This window comes from Catharus ustulatus, chromosome 22 (assembly GCF_009819885.2).
Source record: "Catharus ustulatus isolate bCatUst1 chromosome 22, bCatUst1.pri.v2, whole genome shotgun sequence".
Classification (NCBI taxonomy): Eukaryota; Metazoa; Chordata; class Aves; order Passeriformes; family Turdidae; genus Catharus; species Catharus ustulatus.
The window spans coordinates 10,959,280-10,978,412 of NC_046242.1; the positions used below are offsets into that span (position 1 = coordinate 10,959,280).

At 44.2% G+C, this 19,133-nt stretch overlaps 1 protein-coding gene across 1 annotated transcript in view; it reads right to left on the reverse strand.

The window, feature by feature from the left end:
- Window positions 1–19,133, reverse strand: part of BAZ1B (bromodomain adjacent to zinc finger domain 1B) — a 43,613-nt gene that overhangs the window by 11,529 nt on the left and 12,951 nt on the right. The window contains exons 5-13 of the mRNA XM_033077981.1: window positions 18,738–18,859; window positions 17,114–17,311; window positions 14,302–15,997; window positions 12,790–12,928; window positions 12,181–12,311; window positions 10,735–10,846; window positions 5,059–5,157; window positions 4,465–4,642; window positions 3,829–4,014 (exon numbers count right to left, since the gene is read on the reverse strand). Coding sequence (XP_032933872.1) covers window positions 3,829–4,014; window positions 4,465–4,642; window positions 5,059–5,157; window positions 10,735–10,846; window positions 12,181–12,311; window positions 12,790–12,928; window positions 14,302–15,997; window positions 17,114–17,311; window positions 18,738–18,859 — 2,861 coding nt within the window. The remainder of the gene's footprint in view (window positions 1–3,828; window positions 4,015–4,464; window positions 4,643–5,058; window positions 5,158–10,734; window positions 10,847–12,180; window positions 12,312–12,789; window positions 12,929–14,301; window positions 15,998–17,113; window positions 17,312–18,737; window positions 18,860–19,133) is intronic.

Below are 19,133 nucleotides of genomic sequence, written 5' to 3' on the forward strand. Positions count from 1 at the left end.
TGAATTCTTACTCTGAAGGTCTAACCCAAAGAATCATCAGGCTAAGAAAATAAAAGACAGAAATCTAGCACTGTAAAATGTGGGGTGAAAGCTGTGGAACAGCTGGCAATCACACTGGAAGGAGGATTGAAGCAGCCTGTGCTGCCCTCCAGTGGGTACCACATAGGCATCTGGACCTTAGTAACACCCTTGTGGTCCCTGAGCTGCTCAGGTGGCAGAGGGAACCCTGTGCCACCAGCTACAATCACACTGCACAGGTATTTGGAGCCCCAAATACGAAATTAGCTGCTTCCCTGAGACAGGATGGCCTCAGTTCATCTGAAATCCCAGAAACTGGGAATGAGGGTGATAGCACCAGGGCAGCTGCCAGAGTCTGCACAGAGCAAGGGCAATAGGAAACCATACACCCAGCTCAGGAGGTTTTGAAATACCGTTTTTATGAATTAGAAATGCAGCAGGACAGAAGTTATCCAGAGCCATCCCTCTCCAATGGTAATCCTGTGCTCTACAACAACGAGGCGATGGCCCAGACATGACAGGAACATAATAGGCCTCAAGTTCATGTTCTTCTACCCCAGGAGAATGAAAAAACAAACAGTGAAGTGTCAGATGGGAAAATCTAAACTCTGCAGCTGACAGCAATTTGGGAGCCAAACAAAACCCAGGAGTTTTGCAGAGTTGCACATTCTCCTCTGACTGAATTTGAGGAAGCACAGCATACATTAGATGCTTGGAAAAACACACAAACTGTTCTGAAATGTCGATATCTGTACTGCTGTTGCTGGTGTGGATCCTGGAGAACTACCAGAGACAAACTGAAAGCTGCCCAGCCCACTGTGGAGGTTACACAGCTCTGTGCTCCTTCTTTGTAGAACATTGTCGAGGTGTTTCACACACTGTGTAAGTGATTTTCCAAGGAATTATTCCATGGGTTTTACTGTTAACATGCTGGGTTAACTGCTGGGCCAAGATAAATCTGCAAAAGCTGTTGGCAAGTTTTGCTGAGATATTTCTCCCTAGGTCTGTGGAATTTAACAGATTTCTAGCCTTGCTTCCCAAGCATCAGGAGATTGGCATTTGAGCAGCACCAGTACCAAGGGAGTTCCAGCTGCCAACAAGGCAAAATGGGAGACTAGAAGAAGTTACATAAATCCCCTCCTGATGGGATAGGAGCAACCAAGCAGGGAAAACATGTAAAAAGTAACTGCCAGAATAAAAGCAGAAGTCCTCAGTCATATGTCAACCTCAGAGTGATAGAAAACACCTTCTTTGATAGGTAGACAAGTCTCTGGATACAAAGGCTCCCACCTGGCACCCTGAGCTGAAACTCCTCAGAACAGCTGAAACTGGAATTGCTTGGTTGTGAAGCCGCTTTTTAAGGGATTGTCTGCAGGTGCAGACCGACTCTCCCCTTGCACAGACTACTGAACACGGGTCACAGGGGTGATAACCCATCCATATTCTTCACTTTGCTCATGCTGTTGTGATGCAATGTCATGCTGCAAAGAGGTCACATATTCCCTGTCCTGGGACAATCCAGTAGTATTCTGGGACAATCCAGAATACTACCGCCAACGGAAATGGGAATGCTTGCATCAACAGAGGCACCAGTCTGATTTTCAGGAGCAGCCACAAGCCAGGTCTCATTGCAAACCTTTGCCACTCAGCAGTGTGAGCTCCAGCAATGCAGCTGAGCCAGCAGGAACCCTTAGTACAGACAATTATGTCAGCAAATGGGTATCTGTTAAGCCATAACTTGTTTCTCACAGGGAAAATGAGACATAACCATATCACAGGGCTGCAATTCTTCCTCTACAGTCTGGAGGTACATAGAGTGTGTTTTTCCAGTGCAGCTATGCTCTGTTTTACCTGCTATGTACTCTCAGTGCAGTTCTGGCTCAAAAGGCTTCATAATTCTTAGCCTATGAAGAAGATTTCTCTTCAGATCTGTCTAGCTGGCAGTCAGGGTTTTTCATCACATAATTGTATCTATGAACTTTTACAGCTGCTCTTTCAAGGTCAGCTGTAAAAGTTTTCTGCTTATTCCAGATAAACTGAGGTTAAAAAAAAATTGCCAAACCAAACAAGACAACGAACAACCCCAAAAAAGTTGAACATTGTATCACCATGAAGGTCTAGAAAAATCTGAATTAAATAGTAAGCACTGCACTGCATAAATAAATGCTCCAGAGATACTGGCATGACACTAAAGCCAGTGCCAGGGGAGGGAGACCTGCACAATCACATATTGTGACTGTGTTGCAGCAAGTCTGATGCTTGAGTGTGTCCTATAGCTACAGCCCTCATGATTACAGCTCTAAGGCAGACTGGCGTAAGGCACAATACAGTGCTGCTGTAGAAACAGGAAATGTGCTGATCCAAGCCCTTTCTGCCTCAGACCTCACAGATTTCTATAGCACTCCATTCTGCTGAAAGACTTCAGGATACAGCATCCTTGCACTTAGGATGGAAGATCCAAAATTAGCAAAGTTTAAATACTTCAGTACAACTGAGGAATGTGAAAATTTCTAGTGCCTATCCAAATTATCCTGCTAACACAACAATGGCACAGCTTAGCAAAGACTTCATGTTCAAACAAGGGTTCAGCATATACTGACAGGAGATTTAAAAAAACCCCCACAGATCCACACCAAAAAAACAGTAGCCCCAGCATCAGTCATAGATTTTCAGAAAGGTTTGTATTGGAAAGGACTTTAAAGATCATCTCATTCTAACCCCTCGCCATAGGCAAGGACACCTACCACTAGATTAGGCTGCTCCAAGCCCCATCCAACCTGGCCTGGAACACTTCCAGGGATGGGGCAGCCACAGCTTCTCTGGGCAACCTGTACCAGAGCCTCACCACTCTCAAAGGGAAAAATTTCTTCCCAACATCAACTCTAACCCCACTCTCTATCAGTGTGAAGTCATTCTCCCTTGTCCTGTCACTACATGCTCTTGTAGATTAATCTCTCTCCACCTTTCTTGCCTGCTCCCTTCAGGTAAACACACTTGAAGAAATATTATTTCTTTTTCAAGCTGGGACTTTCAAGTACTTCTGCTGATCCAATTCTGATACTGTTGTGTCTGCTGAAGTCAGTGATCAGTCAGGGCAGAGCTGAGAACAGTGGGGAAAATCATGTCATGGGGCATTAAAGTCCTGTTCTACTTAGTGCATTGAAACTACCCCTGAATACAAGTATCCCTGGTTAGGGTGTAACACTGGCGCAGCACAAGTGCCTGAAGTACCGTTCCCAATCCTCTGCAGCTCCTCTCCATCCCTTTTATTAGGAGGGATACATATTTAAACCCACAATACCACTTTTCTCCTGGAGGCACATGCAGCTTGTTTGCCCGGACATCTCCCCAAGTGCCTCCACACATCCAACAAATTGGCATCTCCCTTTGCCTAATGTGGTATTTATCTGAATCTCACTCCCTGGAAGTCACCAGAACCTCAACATGTCTTTCCTTCTCTTTGTGGACCAAAGCACCATCAATTCTCTCTGACAGATGCAACTCCTATTAAGTTCTGTGAAAATATTACATAATGTACTTTTATTTATGCAGAACTGTATGGAGGGAACTTGACCCATTTCCTATTCACAGAGAGAAAATTAAGTACCTCCTCACTATTATTTTTATTTTCACCATAAATTTACTCCTCAAAATAAACAGGCAACTCCTGGCCCCACAAACACCAAATACTCAACTACAAATATGAAGGAGGAAGGAAGCTGCTCAAGATTTAGTATCCCATGAAATGTACTGCTACTGCTCAAAGAGTTCTACTGCGAGATCAAAACAGAGCCCTGAGGTGAACAATACCTTGGCTTCTTCTGCCATTTTCTTGTCTTCATCTACCTCCTCAGCCTTGGCAATGTAATCCTCTCCTTGGTGTTTCCTTCTCTTCTGCTTAGGGGCCATGAAACCTTGCAGAAACTTCTTAACAACACCAGCCTGGAGCGCAATCACACACTCTCCAAAATCCTTCAGGCTTTCCAGTGAGTACACCTGTTGGGAAGAGCGTATGACCCCATAACAGCTGGATATTACTCTCTCTGCTGCTTGAAGTGGGTCTGCAAATGGACACCTGTGGTACCTAATGCAGTGTGGTTACCTGCTATAGCTGGTTATGGAATCAGCATATTGCTGCTGTCTCAACAAGACATGCTGGTTTTGATATAGAAGGTAAAAATCAGCTATAGAGTTCTGCTCCATAAAGAAGTCTGTCAGGAAAATATGGGATCAGGACAATTGAAAAGGACACTCATCTCCAACATTATGACCCACCTACACCTTAAGCCATCAGCTGTGTAATCGTGAAATAATTGTTGAAAGGACAAATGAGAAAACTGATTTCCTGCTCCTCTTGTCTGAGGAGAACAAAAGACTGAAGACCTTCCATAGAAAGAAGGTATCATCTAACACCTGTCTTGTTCAGTACTTTGCCTCTTCACTCACTTTTGCTTCATATTCTGGTGTCACATCAACATATCCCAGGCCTCCCTTCTGCAGCCGTGTTGCAACTTCAATCAGATCACTCCGGAGGTAGTTCAGCAGTTCCTGGTTGCCATCACAAGACTTGAGGCCCAAGTTCTGTTTCCGAGCCAAATGGATGGAATGTGTGATGTCCTGATACCTGGAAAATCAAACTCAACCTTTGAGTACAGGCAGAGCACTGTCCCGGGAGCTGGGCAGGCTCTGGGACAATGGTCTTCATTGAAACCTGTGGGCTCCACCAGTGCAGAACGTTCTTTGAAAGACACATGAAAGCACGTGGCAGTTCTGGCTCAGAGCAACCAGCACTGCCTTTGTTCCTGGTTTCAAGGAGCAATTAAAAGACTGACAGAACTTCCTCACTATTCAAAGTGTTCTTTATCAAAAATGAGCCCAAGAAAACCAGTAATTACTCAAGCTGAACGTCCTTCCCTCTTCAGCACGGAAACAATCAAAGCCCAGCATGGGAAGCTGCCCCAGGAATGGCAAGGATTGCTGTGCCAAAGACATACTGTGACTTGGAGAAGGCACACATAGAAAAACAAAGAGCAGGCTCACTTTTTCTCCAAGCGCTCCTTGAGCTGGCTCTCCCTTACTCCTTGGGGGTGCAGGCAATCCAGCAGCTCATCCAAATCCTTCTGATTGTCACAGAGAAACCTGAAAGATAGAAAAATGCACCTAGATCACCTAGGGTATCTCTGTGACAATACAATTTTTTCTTCTAAATAGTTCCCAAGGATCAGTAGGTGAGGGTTAGAGGTAACCTATATCCTGACCCCATGGAGCAAGGTGAAACATTTCCAGGAATGCTGGTAGAAAAATTCTGACTCAGGTTGGCCTCTTTTCAAGGTCCCCAAATGTAGCAAATTCCAGGGTAAGAAAAACAGAATCAAAATAAACACAAAACTGGTTACTAAAAGTATTTTCCTCATTAAGTTTATTAAAATGTTGGCATTTGAATTCAATTGTCTACCCCAGGGATTCCATTCACTACTCTGCAGTTAGTTTAAGTGATCTGAATGTTGCATCAGATGTACTAGAAAAGACTAACACACTATGCACTGACAGCATAGCAATTTAATCACATTTTCTTTCATTAACCAGAAGTCCCCAGATTAAAAAGGGGATGTCCTGGCTGATCCCACAGCTGTGGCTGCTGCTGGAGCTCTGTCTCTGCAAGTGCATAGGGCCTCCTCTCTAAGTTTGTCCAAACTTGAAAGGTCAATGTAGAATCTGAAAACCATATTGAACAGCTTGACACCTTCCTGCTCAGGAATTCTTGAGGACAGCGATGGCCATCAGCAGTTAGTCCAATCTAAAAGGGGAATACTTCTACAGAGTTCTGTAAATCAGATATTCTTTCTACAATCCAGAGTACAATTGTGTTTGCATGCTGGGTTGTACATTTAAATAAGTTTTAAGACAGCCTGAAATTCTGCGCTTTCCTTCTTTTCTTTCTAACTTTATTCTAGGAAACCATGGAGCCTACCTGTTCTTAGGCTACAGACCAGAAGGGACACAGAAAGGTCTAAAACCTGGACTAAGGAACAACAAAATTGAGAGGACATCATCTAGAAGAACCCAGGACCAGTACCTACTCTGAGGGTCGGTGGAAACAGGGGAACTCCATCTGTAGAGCATAGGTGTGAGAATGGAGTCTGTCAGCAGCCACTCATGGTTACCTCAAATTGTCTGCTGAGGGGACCCGTCATACCATGCTGAATTCCTAATAGATGAAGAACAATGGCAGTTACTCTGCAGAGATGCCACTGTTTCCAAAATTCAACTCCTTTCTGACCAGGATGAGCAAGAAGTCTCCTGCACGCTAATATCCTGCCAAGGCTGTGATTCCCCCATGGTTCTTGCAGGAAAGACCAGGAAGTACACAGTTCACAAGTACTATGATGTGGACAGAGACTTCTTTGAGCCTATGTGCCCAGAACAAGGAGATTTTTAATAAGGATTAACATCTGTGCAAGTGGAGCACAAGGTTTGGAGAAGATAGAAGTAACCAAATGTTTATGATGCTGCACTTTTAGGACAGAACACTGGACCCTCTTCTTTTTGGGGACAAAGTGCTGACAGCAGAACCACTTCTCTTGAGATATTGTTTATATAATTCTTGATAGAAGTATAAATCTATTTCTCCCTTTATCAGTGCCCTACCAGCTCCCATCTTCAAGGAGAAAAGGGGCAGGACTGTGAAATACAACTATTCAAAGTTAATTCATTTCACGATTATAAGCCACACCTGATTATAAGCCACACATCTGGGTGTCAGCAACTGTCTTGGGTTACCATACAGAGTGTGATCAAAGGTATCTATTCTATCACCATCTGTTGAGGGTGGGGGCAGTGATCCTTATCTCTGCGGGAGATATTTTGCTAATGGGCCATCCATTGAAACCAGGCAGGGCATTGTTCTTTATCTTTTCACAACCCATCGTTCCTCCAGCCAGTCATTTTCTGCTAATGGCCCATTGAGTCCCACTGTGGGACTGATAAAATTACTGCATCCCATTGGAAGTTGCTCCAGACAGGAGGAAGAGCCCAACATTTCTTACTAAGATAAAAACAGAGGTTTTGGGACACTAAGGGAGCCCTTTCTCCACTGGACTCCAGAGGAAAACCGGATTTCTCCACATCACCACTGGACCTCCAGAGGGAAACTGCACCTTGTACAGCAGCACTGCTCCAACTGAATCACATCTGTCACAGCAAGAGGATGCAGCCACCATTTAATGGGACTGCTACCAACACCCTGCCTGACAGGGTGTCAGGTTGTACTCTGACTTTGTCAGGGTTTGGAGTTTGTTTCTTTGTAGTACTGTATTTCTATTTTAATTTCCCTAGTAAAGAACTGTTATTCCTAATTCCCATATCTTTGCCTGAAAGCCCCTTGATTTCAAAATTATAATAATTTGGAGGGAGGGGGTTTACATTTTCCATTTCAAAGAGAAGTTGCTGCCTTTCTCAGCAGACACCTGTCCTCCAAACTAAAACAGCAACTTTTCATTCTTTGTCCATATATAAGCTGCACCTGATTATAAGCCGCACTTTCGGGTTCGGACCAAAATTTTAGTCAAAATGGTGCGGCTTATAATCGTGAAATTACTGTTCAAAGTCTCATCACTCTAAAGTATACAGGGATAAAGCTAAGAATAGTCTATATGTATTCTGAGGCTACTCAATGCCATGTCCCACACACCACTAGGAAAAGAGACAAACAGAAGGACTTGAAGCAGAATACAAAGAATGAAACTTCCCATGCACATGCCAAAATTATGAGTTATAGCTGGACACGTCCTTGTATCCAAACAGGACACAGAGATATCCAAGGACTGCACTGTGGGCTCGGGGTTCCTCATGGTGTCCAAGGACAGTGTGCAAAAAGCAGCCAAGGAAGAGATTTTCCATAACCATTTATGCTCAAAGCAGTCCTTGAGATCAATGGCAACGGCCCCAAATGAAAATACAGGAATAGGAATACAGATTTCTTAAGAGGGAAGTTCTAGCTCCTGGTTAACCACTGAAGTAACAGCTCCCAGCCTGTCACCTGGCTCTCTGTGGATGCCTGCCTGTAAATAGTGCCAGGTCTCAGACAGGTACTTAGCAAGCAGACTCTGAGGAGTTCCAGATCCTTAAGGAAAAGCCTTTCAGCTGAGAGACCTTATTGCTTAGCTGCAGACATGGCTTTGGATGCCCTATCAGTCAGGAAGGGGCAGCCACCACAGCACTCAATTAGAAGGGGTTATGTGTCCTTTGAGAAGCTGACCCTGTGCCCCTGCTCAAGGCCCATGCCTGGCTCACATCTTCCACCTGCATTGCTGCCTCTGCCTGGCAGAACAGTGCACACAGGCACGAGACCCTCGTAAAAAACCAGCAAGTGCTGTGACTGTCAGCACTTAAAAGTCCTTCCTAGCAGGGACAAGAAAGGACAGAAATTAAGGACACTGTGGTATAACAGCCAGGCCAAAAACACCCCCCATGCAGCTCAGTGTCTGATATCTGAGTGGCCAAAAGGCAGAGCAGGTATGCAGTGACAGTTCTTCAACCTAGCCCTCCAGACTGCAGCATCTGCTGGTTTGATGACTCCTCTGTGTGCCAGGACAATTACGTTTGCATTTCCTACTTCTCACTTAACTCCTCTCTTAGCAATTTGTCCACTGGTGCTTTGAACAGGTGCCACTCACAGATCCACGGCAGTTGGTAGAAGCCAGTTGCATATCTCAGCTGCAGCACTTTCCTCTCTATTTCAAAACAGCCATTTGCTAGTTTTATTTCCCAATCCCTCTTTTCTCTATCAAAGAAAACCTCTTTAGGAGACTTTCCCAGTTTCCTCTAGCATTACTCTCCTTCTCCCTGCATACAAATTTAGAGTATTTCTGTAACTTATTTAGTATTTCTTAGCCAATTATTCTCTCATGCAAAGAGCTTCCCTCTTCCCCAAAGGCAGACCCTGTAACAATAGATTTTGTAAAGCAGGATTGTTGCCCAACAGAAAATTGTTTTGCCCTTAGTCTGTACTTCACTTTATCATTCTCTTTATTTATTTATTTCACTGGGATTCACCACAGGTTTTATGTAGGCTTTCTTACTTTCAGCAGCTTCGTTATCCTGATGTGAACTCAAAATATTTTGTTATTGCTGCCACAGTTTTGTTTCCAAGTTCCTCAAATCCTTTTTTCCCCAAAGTTAAGAGGCAGCACTTGCTCTGATCATTTAGTACAGAAACTCTAAGGCAAATCTCTTTGAAAGTGTTTTGGGCTTATGGCTGCCACTTAAGGCATTTTCTTAAAGAAGTATCTTAATTCTTTTTGTTGCTTTCTTTTATAAAAAAGGAGAATGCATTATGATCACTCCATACAAAGCACTCTTACTGACAGAATAATTGATGACCTGGTTCCAAGAGTTGCTCCTCCCAGGTTTAGACTGGTTATCCCATACAGCACTCCTGCCCCTGTCACCACACTGATCTTCCTCAGAATGTTGTTGGGAGTTGCCAACCTAAATGAGCAGATCAAATACTGTGCTTTCTCAAGCTCAGCCTGGAGGCACAAGTTGAAGGAATTCTGTGTTAACTCGTTCAGTTTGGCTCTATGCTCCTCTAAGTGTTAGCAATATGTTCTGTAAAACCAAGCTACTGTTTTCCTTATAGAATTGGTCCTTCTCCTGGAACACCTTGCCATCTCTGCTCAATAAAGATCAAGTATTAGAGGAGGCAGTTAGGAAGACAGAGGATTTTCTTGTGGATCACACTCCCTGTGAATAGGAAAGTGCTATTGCTTGAATTTTGGCAAGATGTGCAAAGGCCCAGACTGGTAACTGGGTGGGGATTTGTCATGGGAGGATGGGGCAGTCAAGGAAAGCACAGGAACTCTGATACCCTATGACCTGCTGGCATGACAGAGAAGCAGCAGAGCAATACCAAGAGTCAGCACTCAATGCTAATGGTTCAGATAAATCAAGACACCAACAATTTCAGTCTCTTACAGTTCCTGGTGGAGGAGAGGTACATGTTCAGTAAAGTAGTTCTGACTTGCAACTGTTTTTTGGAGATGAGTTCAACTCTATTTATCAAAGACCAAGCAACTCCACTCTGTGTGTCAGTAGTGGAACTCTGTGGGACAGATACTGCTAAGAGGCGAGCTGCAGGAGCACATACTTTTTGACAGTTATCCTTGGTGTTATCTAAAAAATACACAATACTCCACAGCAGTTAACAGGTAAAGTTTAGCCAGGGTTTTCTGGCATGGGGACACTGATGAGCATTCCTTACCACACAGAGCAATATTCAACACTAGAGAATTTCTTTAAGGTGACTGACAGGGCCAATTACCGGAGCAGGTTACAATCAAACATGCTCAAAGGTAGATTTGATTCCTTAGAAGACACTCCTTGGCATTGGAAAGCATTAAAGGGATAACAGGCTGTCAACATTTAAGAACAAAATATTTAAAAAGCAATACATCAAAGAAGCATTTTAATAGCTTAATTTATACTGGCTTTGTATGATTGATTAGGCTGAAGGATGGTTCCACTGGCTCTTGGACTGGCTGCCCTGTTAGCAGGGCAGTAATAATAGCAACAGAGGCCTGTGGAGCTGCTGAACCGACCCAACTGCTCAGCACTGAAAGAGAAACAGGTTTGTAGCAGGGTTTAGCAAAAGGAATCTGTCTAGATTCCTTGATCTCTACACTTTAAGTATGTTGCAGCCATGAAAGTGTGTGTTACCATAAGTTCTGGCCCTGCTTGGGAGTGGTGGTCTCAGCAGGCATGTCTGTGACAGGCACAGAACGGTGTAGCTTGTTCCCTCGGCCATCACTGCCTGTGCTCTTCCGTTTCTCTGCAAAACAAAAGCACAGGCTAAGGTACATTCCCAAGCAGCATTCCTACTATTCCAAATACATAAAACTAGCTTCACTTTTTAGCTGTATACTGACAAAGCACTTTTAAAACCAAAGGAGGTATAAGCAGCATGAACTTTTATTTCTGAGCATCTCAGACAACAGTCTGACATGAATTTAAATCTTTGCTCATTCAGGCCTGTGATTGTTAAGGCCTGAATGTCCAAAGGAACGTGCTGAAATCCTGCCCACTGGCTGCAGCAGCAGCCAAGAGATTAAATCAGCTGGAAGCAAGGAGTTGATCAGGAGCACAGCTGGTCAATATTTGAAAACAGTTCTTGTAAGAAAATATACCAAACAGAGGAGCTTGGAATGATGCACCTCCAGCTCAGTCAGTCTCAAAGACACAGGTAGCTGTAAAGTTACACCTGGATGAAGAATCTCACTGTAGGTTCATCCTGTTCCATTCCTCTATAGGTGTCTAGTTTGTCCCTTGTCTAACACAATCCTACCAGATAAGGGCTTGGATCTAACTTGATAAGCTCTCCCATGCAGAATTGCTGTAGATGGACTCAGTGCCAGAATGTGATGTTACAAAAGCAAGAAATAATCACAACAGAGTCAGCTGAGTCAGATTAGTGCAGGGTCTTCTGTCTCAAGAACTATTTCCACACAGAACTATTAAGTTTCCTTCTGTACAGATGGATTTTTGTGCCTGTTCAAGCTTGTGAGGTTCCAGGACCCAGGCTCCGAGTCAGCCAAGCAAAATCACAGAGGAAGCACTAGAAGTTCAACAAGTCTCTTGCACCTCACCTACACATTCAGCAAAGGTGAAGAGCATGTTGAGAGGAAGTGCAAGAGGGACGTTCATCAAAACAACCTCAATCAGCAAAGCCGTGCATACCTAACAGACTGCCCTGCCTGTTACCATTCCACAGGCTGATCTGGGAGTCTGGCACCAGCAGAATGTCATCACTGTGATGGACATCCTCACTTTGCAGCATAACTGGCTAATTGTGCATGGGTCTGGCATGCTGCAACTCAGCAGGGTCAGGATGAACCAGAGGGATGATACCAACTGACATCAACCTCGCTCCTTGTAGGAGAAAAGACTGTATTCCATGGTCCTTAGGTGGGACACTGCAGGCAAGTCTCCAGACCTGCAGCAGCAGAAGGGAAATATCACCAGCATCTCTTGTGTGCAGACTTCTAGAGTTAAAAGGAGGCTTAAAACAGAGTATCCTCATGAAAACAATCAGACTGGACAGTTCTTTCACACTCATGACTCCATTCGAATAGTCAGAGCACAGGAAATACCCTCAAGAGACCATACCTCCAGGGCTGTAGTCCTTCTTCAAGTCTTCCTTTTTCTGGTGGGGAAGGGTAAATCTGTAGTCTATACTGTCATGTACCCAGCCTTTCTCAATAAACAAGCCAGGAACCTCATCTGAAAACAGCCAGTACCTGCAAGAAATGTGTGTTAATAGGTAGCTGTCTTCTCTTCTGGCTAGTTAAACACACACACACTTTTATTTGCATTGAGGGGAGAAGCATCTGCATGCTCAACTCACTAAAAGCTGAATGCATGCATATCTTTATGTTAGCACAGCTGATTGCTAAACAGAGAAAGCTTTGCTTAGAATCCATTCCCCAAGAGCATGACTGTGCAACAAACATGAAAAAAAATGGAAAAGATGGTAACAAGGCTCCTGAGCACCCAATGCCAGCACTTGAACCTCCACTGGTCCTGACCTCCATGGGCAGGCTCCAAAAAGTTGGGCATGCAACCAGCCACTATCTTCCATATACACAAATACTTTCCCCTTCTCACTTCTCCACAATTCCGTACATCCTCCCTATCAATTCCTTCCTGGGGGATGGTATCTGACACAGCCCCTCTCTCAGGGCAGAGATGGAAGCTCATGGCCGTTTTCTTTCCCACCTGTTATGATTCCTATCAGTGCCAATTGGGGTCCTGCGCATCACCAGTTTAGCTTTGGCAATTCCATCCTGGAAGGTTTTCTCAGCAGCAGCTTTATGCCTGCGGACTCTTTCTTCCTCTGCTTCTTTCTCCATCCTCACTGTTAGAATCAGCAAAGAGCAGCATTAGCTTTTCTTTACTGTATCCAGACATCAATATTGTCTTCTATTTTACTACACCATGGGAGTAAAAAAAGCTGGTTTATTGGGGATTTTAGTTAACATTCTTCACAACCATACACTCTTCAGTTTACTTTCTGCCCACCATTCTTTAAAAAATGCATATATATACACACACATATATACACACATACATATATTACAGGAGAAGAAGTCAAGGTGTAAGGATGGACTGGGCTGAAAAAAACACAGACAAAAAACATCATATCACAGAATCATGGAATGGTTTGGGTTGGAAGAAACCTTAAAGACCATCCTGTTCCAACACTTGCCATGGGCAGGGACACTTTCCACTAGACCAGGTTGCTCCAAGCCCTGTCCAGCCTGGCCTTGGACACTTCCAGGGATGGGGCAGTCACAGCTTCTCTGGGCAACCTGTGCCAGGCCAGCATGCACAAGACTTGGAGCAACCTGGTCTAGTGGAAGGTGTCCTTGCCCATGAAGGTGGACCTTGATCAACTTTAAGGTCTCTTCCAACCTTAACAGTTCTGTGATTCTTGGTCTCCCAGAAGAGATACTCCCACACCGCAGATAAGGAAAAAGCCAGGTTCCATGAGGGATGCTTATCCCTCATTTGTTTCAGAAGGGAAATAACAATCCAGATGAGCTACACGGTCCACTTCCGTCTGCCCAGTACACACATTTTACAACCAAGAAAACCCCTAAACTAATAAAACCCCTAAACTGTAATTCCAAAGTGTTCTCTCCTTACATTCGTACTCCTCAAACAGCATTACTTACACAGAGACAAGGTCTGGTGTTGCACCGTGTCACTTAGAGAGGTTTGAGTGGACAGTTTATATTTATACAGCTCCATAACTAATTCTTTAGAGCAAGAAACAGTAAACTGAGGTTCATTGCCCAAATCCTGATCTGTGAGAAGGGCTGTTGGAAACAACCTGACCATGGGAACAGCAGCAGGGCCAGCAGCAGCAGTAGGAACTTCTTTTAGACAGGAAATATGTTCTCTGTACCCAAGAACCTGATGATGTTTGGACATAAGACAAATTCTTGCTTTTCTGTTCCCTAAACAGATACTGTGCTGTCTAACCTCTCTATGCCTACCATAATTTGAAAGGTACTGAACAAAAGACACCCACAGATAATAAACTAGAAGCAGGTATTGGTTTTTCTTAAGTTTACAAAGTTTAAGCTGCCACAGAAACCACAGCAGTTAAATTATAAATCTCCAGTGAGTAAATCCCTTAAAACCTGACAATGCTTCTGCTGTAATTTTTGCCATGAAGTTATTCCACAACACACGAAACTCTACTTGCTAGGTAATTTTTCTTACCTCTCATTTGTATTTCTTGTTGCTCCCTCTCTTTCTTGGCTTGGATGGCAAGAAGGCGTCTGCTCTTGACAGCACTGATCATATCATCGGCTTCAATTTCCACCCGATGCTCTATTTTCATCATTTCGTGTTTTTTCTTTTCATTTCTTCCCATCATATGTTCTTCTTTCCCGCTCTCCTTGGTTTTGGCCACCATTTCTTTTCGCTTCTGTTTCTCTGCCCTCTTCTTGTCATTCTCCTCTTTCAGGACAGCCAGGCGTTCTTTCCACAGCTCAGCCGAGGCCTGCTGCTTGGCCTCCACATGGTCCTGCACCGAGTACGTCATTAGGATCCGGTGACACAGTGCTCCAAGGATCTGCAATTTCTCTTCAGGAGTCAGCTCAAAGAACTCCGATGTCTCCAGTTTCTCCAAAAACTCATCCTGTACCTCATTATCCTCAAAAGTTGCCGAATCCTTATTTTCATCTACGTTATCTGAGACCTCGCTTTCCTCTTGCACATCTGACTTGCGCAGGCACAGGCGAACCAACTCAGAAGCAGAATGCAGAGTAAGTGGGATTTCAGAAAGTTTCATTCCCAGCTCAGCATAATCCTCAGCAATTTCATCTTGCAGCAGGGTCTGCAAGAGGATGACCAGTACTCTGTTCAAGTACAGGAAGCCTCCCTTTTCTGCACAAAGGGCTTCCATCAGGGACACTGCTGTGATGGGATACTGAGCATCTGGCATTAATAAACCTGAGTAACAGCTCAGGAACTCCACCACCATGGCCACATCCCCAAAAAGTGTGTTAGGAAGACCCTCTGGAGTATCAACCAGTTTAAAAGTAGGCAATATCTTCCCTTTCAGATCTTGGTCCTCAAATCTCCTCTGTTTTTCCAGTTTTTCCTTCATCTCCTTCTCCTTCCGCTCCTTTGCTCTTTCCTTCAGTTTCTCTTTCAGCTTTTCCCTTTTCTTCTTCATATACTCCTTCCGCTGTTCCTCAGTCATGGTGGCCCATCTTTTCCTGTGCTCCAAGAGCTCATAGCGTTTCTGTACCAAGCCCCGCAAATCCTCAGGTAGACGGGCACGGTCCTCACTGGAGAGCAACCGAGCTGTTTTGGAGATGATGCAGGAAAGAGCACTTTTCTTGTCTTCCCGGTCTTTGTTTTCTTTGTAATAAGCAATGAGATGGAGCGCTGCTGGAGGCAGGTGTTTCTGGGGTTTCCTGGAAGATCCAGGGGTGCCGCCAGAATTCCTGGGAGCCCTGGACACCTTAGTGGTACCTTTAGCCATGTCCAGCAAAGTAATTTGTTTCATTTTCATCTTGGGGGTTTTCAAACCTTTCCTGGGAGACTTTGCCTTCCCTGATGACTTCTGCCCATTCAGAACCCTTTTGCCTCTTTGCTTTTTGTCCAAGGTTTTGTTGTTGCCCTTTCCTAGTCGGCCCCTCTTTGGAATGTGAAAGTTAGAACCAAGTTTAGCAGGTGACACAATTTTCATCACCTCTTCCAGCTCCTCTTTGGGAGATTTTGAGTTCTTAGAGTTTTTCACCTTCAGCGGAGAGCCAATTATAGATTTTTCTAAATGCACGTGGCACCACAGGGTTGGACTTAGTGGCTGTCCCAGTGAAGATCCATCTGTTTTGGATTTCTTAGGAAGTTTTCTGTCAGGTGACCGAGAGTTCTTCCTTTTGGTTGAGAGATTGAGAGCCATATACTAAAATTAAAGAATGATTTTGCATTAATATTTAAAGGCAAATAAAGGTTATCTAGATCTCTTTCTGTCAATCATTTTCCCCCACGTTTTAATGCTTTTTCTAATGAAATTGCTCACTGCATTAAGGGTAACATGCTTCTGCAGTCATAATCTGAGTCAGAGAATGGTTTGGGTTGGGAGGGACTATAAGGATCATCTTGTTCCAACCCCTGTCAAAGACATGGACACCTACCACTAGACCAGGTTGCTCAAAGCTCTGTTCAGCCTGGACTCAGACACTTCCAGAGATGAGGTAGTCACAGCTTCTCTGGGCAATCTGTGCCAGGGCCTCACCACCTGAACAGGGAAGAATTTTTTTCCCAGTACTAAATGCAAACTTGCTCTGCGTGAGTTTGAAGTCATTCCCCCTTGACCTGAATAAATATTTATCTTCCAGTTTTAGAAGAACACTTGACAGAGTCCAGGAAAAAGTGAGTTTACTGAATGAACAAAATAGCGCTTACTACACCACAACATGGATTTTAAAACAGTACATTTCATGGTATGGCATTTAGTTGATTGTTGTTATATTTGGCTCGTGAGCATGAAGGGCTGGAAGAGCCTATCCATGCTATGTGCATATTCAGTACTAAACTTGTAGTATCTGCCATCACTCAATGCAGCCCCGTACATGAACCAGACCTCATGAGGTCACATGCATCCAGGTCTTGGGCCCAACACCTGACACTACCACATAAAGACTGTAGCTCTCCCACTTCTCTTGTATCAGGAAAAAATACCTTTACTTGTAGACAAGTAATATAAACTACTGGAAAAACTAAAAGGGAGTTACATCTCAAATTTTCAAAGTAGACCACTGTTTCAGATGTTCAAGCCATGTCACCTCTCAAAAGGTCAACCCTCAAAAGTGTAGGTTTCCCTGCTCTGCTTCTCTCTGGATTTAACAGATATGTGGAATTGGCACTTGGGGACATGGCTTAGTGGCTTCATGATCTTAGGGAGTTTTTCCAACCCTAATGATTTTGTGATCCTAAAACCCAACCAGAACACTGAGGTCTCTGCCAAGACCCAAGGAATGGGTGGGAAAGCAAAGCAAGTACTTTTAGGAATTCTTACCTTATGTGGGTCAAGCAAGAAGTCACTGAATTTACTGGGTAGGGAGTACTTCTTCACTAACTCATCCTCCACGACCCATGGGGCATTCTCACACGTGCCAGCACGTAACGCATTGTGACGGATGAAGTACCTCAGGATCTCCTTGTTGGGAGGACGCTCTGTACGGACTAGGCTATCTGCTGGAACATTGCTGATGATCTTGGAGATAACAAACACACAAACTGTTAATGATTAACTTCTAACCACATTTTAAATACAAATCATATGGCTATAAGGAACCAGGATCATTGTACTGTTTCATGTCCAAAAACTCTTCACTCATTCAAAGCTCTGTTGGAAAGACTCAAATCAAACAGAATTTGCAGAACTGAGACACACAGAAATTGGCAGGAGAATCAGATAGTCAAAACAGTAAAAACCATGAGTTTATAATACAGATTTTTTGCCAAAGCCCACTGTTCTATCTCTGACCTTCCTCCAGCTTGTGCTTGCTACTGACTTTAAAGCTTTTACATATTCATGTTTGATTTTTTTTTCCTGAGACCAGAGGAGCACCTCCACACATGGTACTCTTCAAGGTCAGCACCGTGTCTCTTGCTAAATTACCAAAGAGCAGACTGTCCTGGTTTAAAGGGACAGTATTGCCAGGAAAAGGAAATTCAGGAACTCTCAGGCAAAAAAGGTATGGGTTTGGAATAACAGTTCTTTACTGATATATTTATAAGACAAACAAAAACAGCATCGACTACATGAAAGAAAAAAAACAGTGACAGAACAGAACGGAACTCAGTCCCAGCCCCTTTTTCAGTCACCGATGCCCCTCCTCGTCCGCACAGTCCGATGGAGCAGGGCAGGCGGCCTCTCAGTCGCAGCGGCTGCAGAAGCAGGGGAGCGAGGCAGCAACAGCTGTCCCAGGTAGAAGAGAGGGTGAGGAAAGAACTCTGCTCACCTTGGGCATCCCAGTTCCCAGTTGTTCAGAGGAAGTAGGAAGCTTTAACAGCCCCAGTCCAAAGGAGCCTGCTCTCACCACAGAGAAGAAACAACCTCTCTCCTCCGCTGGGGAGCTGTCCTCCTACTCCCCGAAGGACAAAAGCAGGACCCTACCTTTCCCTAATGGAGCCATAGGGCTGGTCCAGCCATTCCTTTGTCTTCAGTTCTTAATGGCTAATAGGGGAGCCATCCCGGCTAGCTTAACATAATAATGGGAAAAATTTCTAAACCTCGCCAGCCCACAACACAGACAAAAAGCACAGAGCAGTGCTGCAGCTACCCAGAGCTTCCCAAAGCACTGCCACCTCCAACTCAGAGCAGCTCGGTCAGGACAACCGCAATAACTGCCACTCATGATTTCACTGGTCTCATTAACTGCACGACCAGAGATGCGGCACTAAATAGCAACCACGATAAAGCTCTGTGACTTACTGTATGTAGCACCAAGTGTTTCCATGCACAAAACCTAATTACAGATATAAAGTTAGGCTGGCCAGCCTCAAAGACAACTGTCCTGCTTCCAATGCCACGACTCTGGCAGAAAGTACTACATTGTGCTGTACAAGCACTGGGAGTGATTAATTAAACTTGCATATTCATGTTATAATAGAAAGGACTTAAGCAGACAGCTCACCTTATCTTCATTTTTCAGTTTGACATCGTATTTGTGTGGCAGGAATTTAGGTGGAACCCACTTCCTTTCTTCCTTCTTCAGCGAAGTGGGAAGCTTTCGTGGAGACCTACGTGCTCGATCATCTGAATAACAAAGGTGAGACACGGTCTTATTACAGTCAAGAAAAAAAAAAGTTAAAAAATCCAGACCAGCATCCTACTTCATGCTATCTGTACAGTTTGGTTAATCTAGAACATTAGGAAAATAACTCAAACTGGGTTTTAGAAATAGCCTGAGGATACAGGTTGGGAATGGAGGCCCAGACCAGCTCTGAACTAAGGAGGTAAGACTTATCTTCAAGGAGCACAAAGGACCATCGTCATTTAAACCCATTTCTCTGCAGACAGTAAGCTGCAA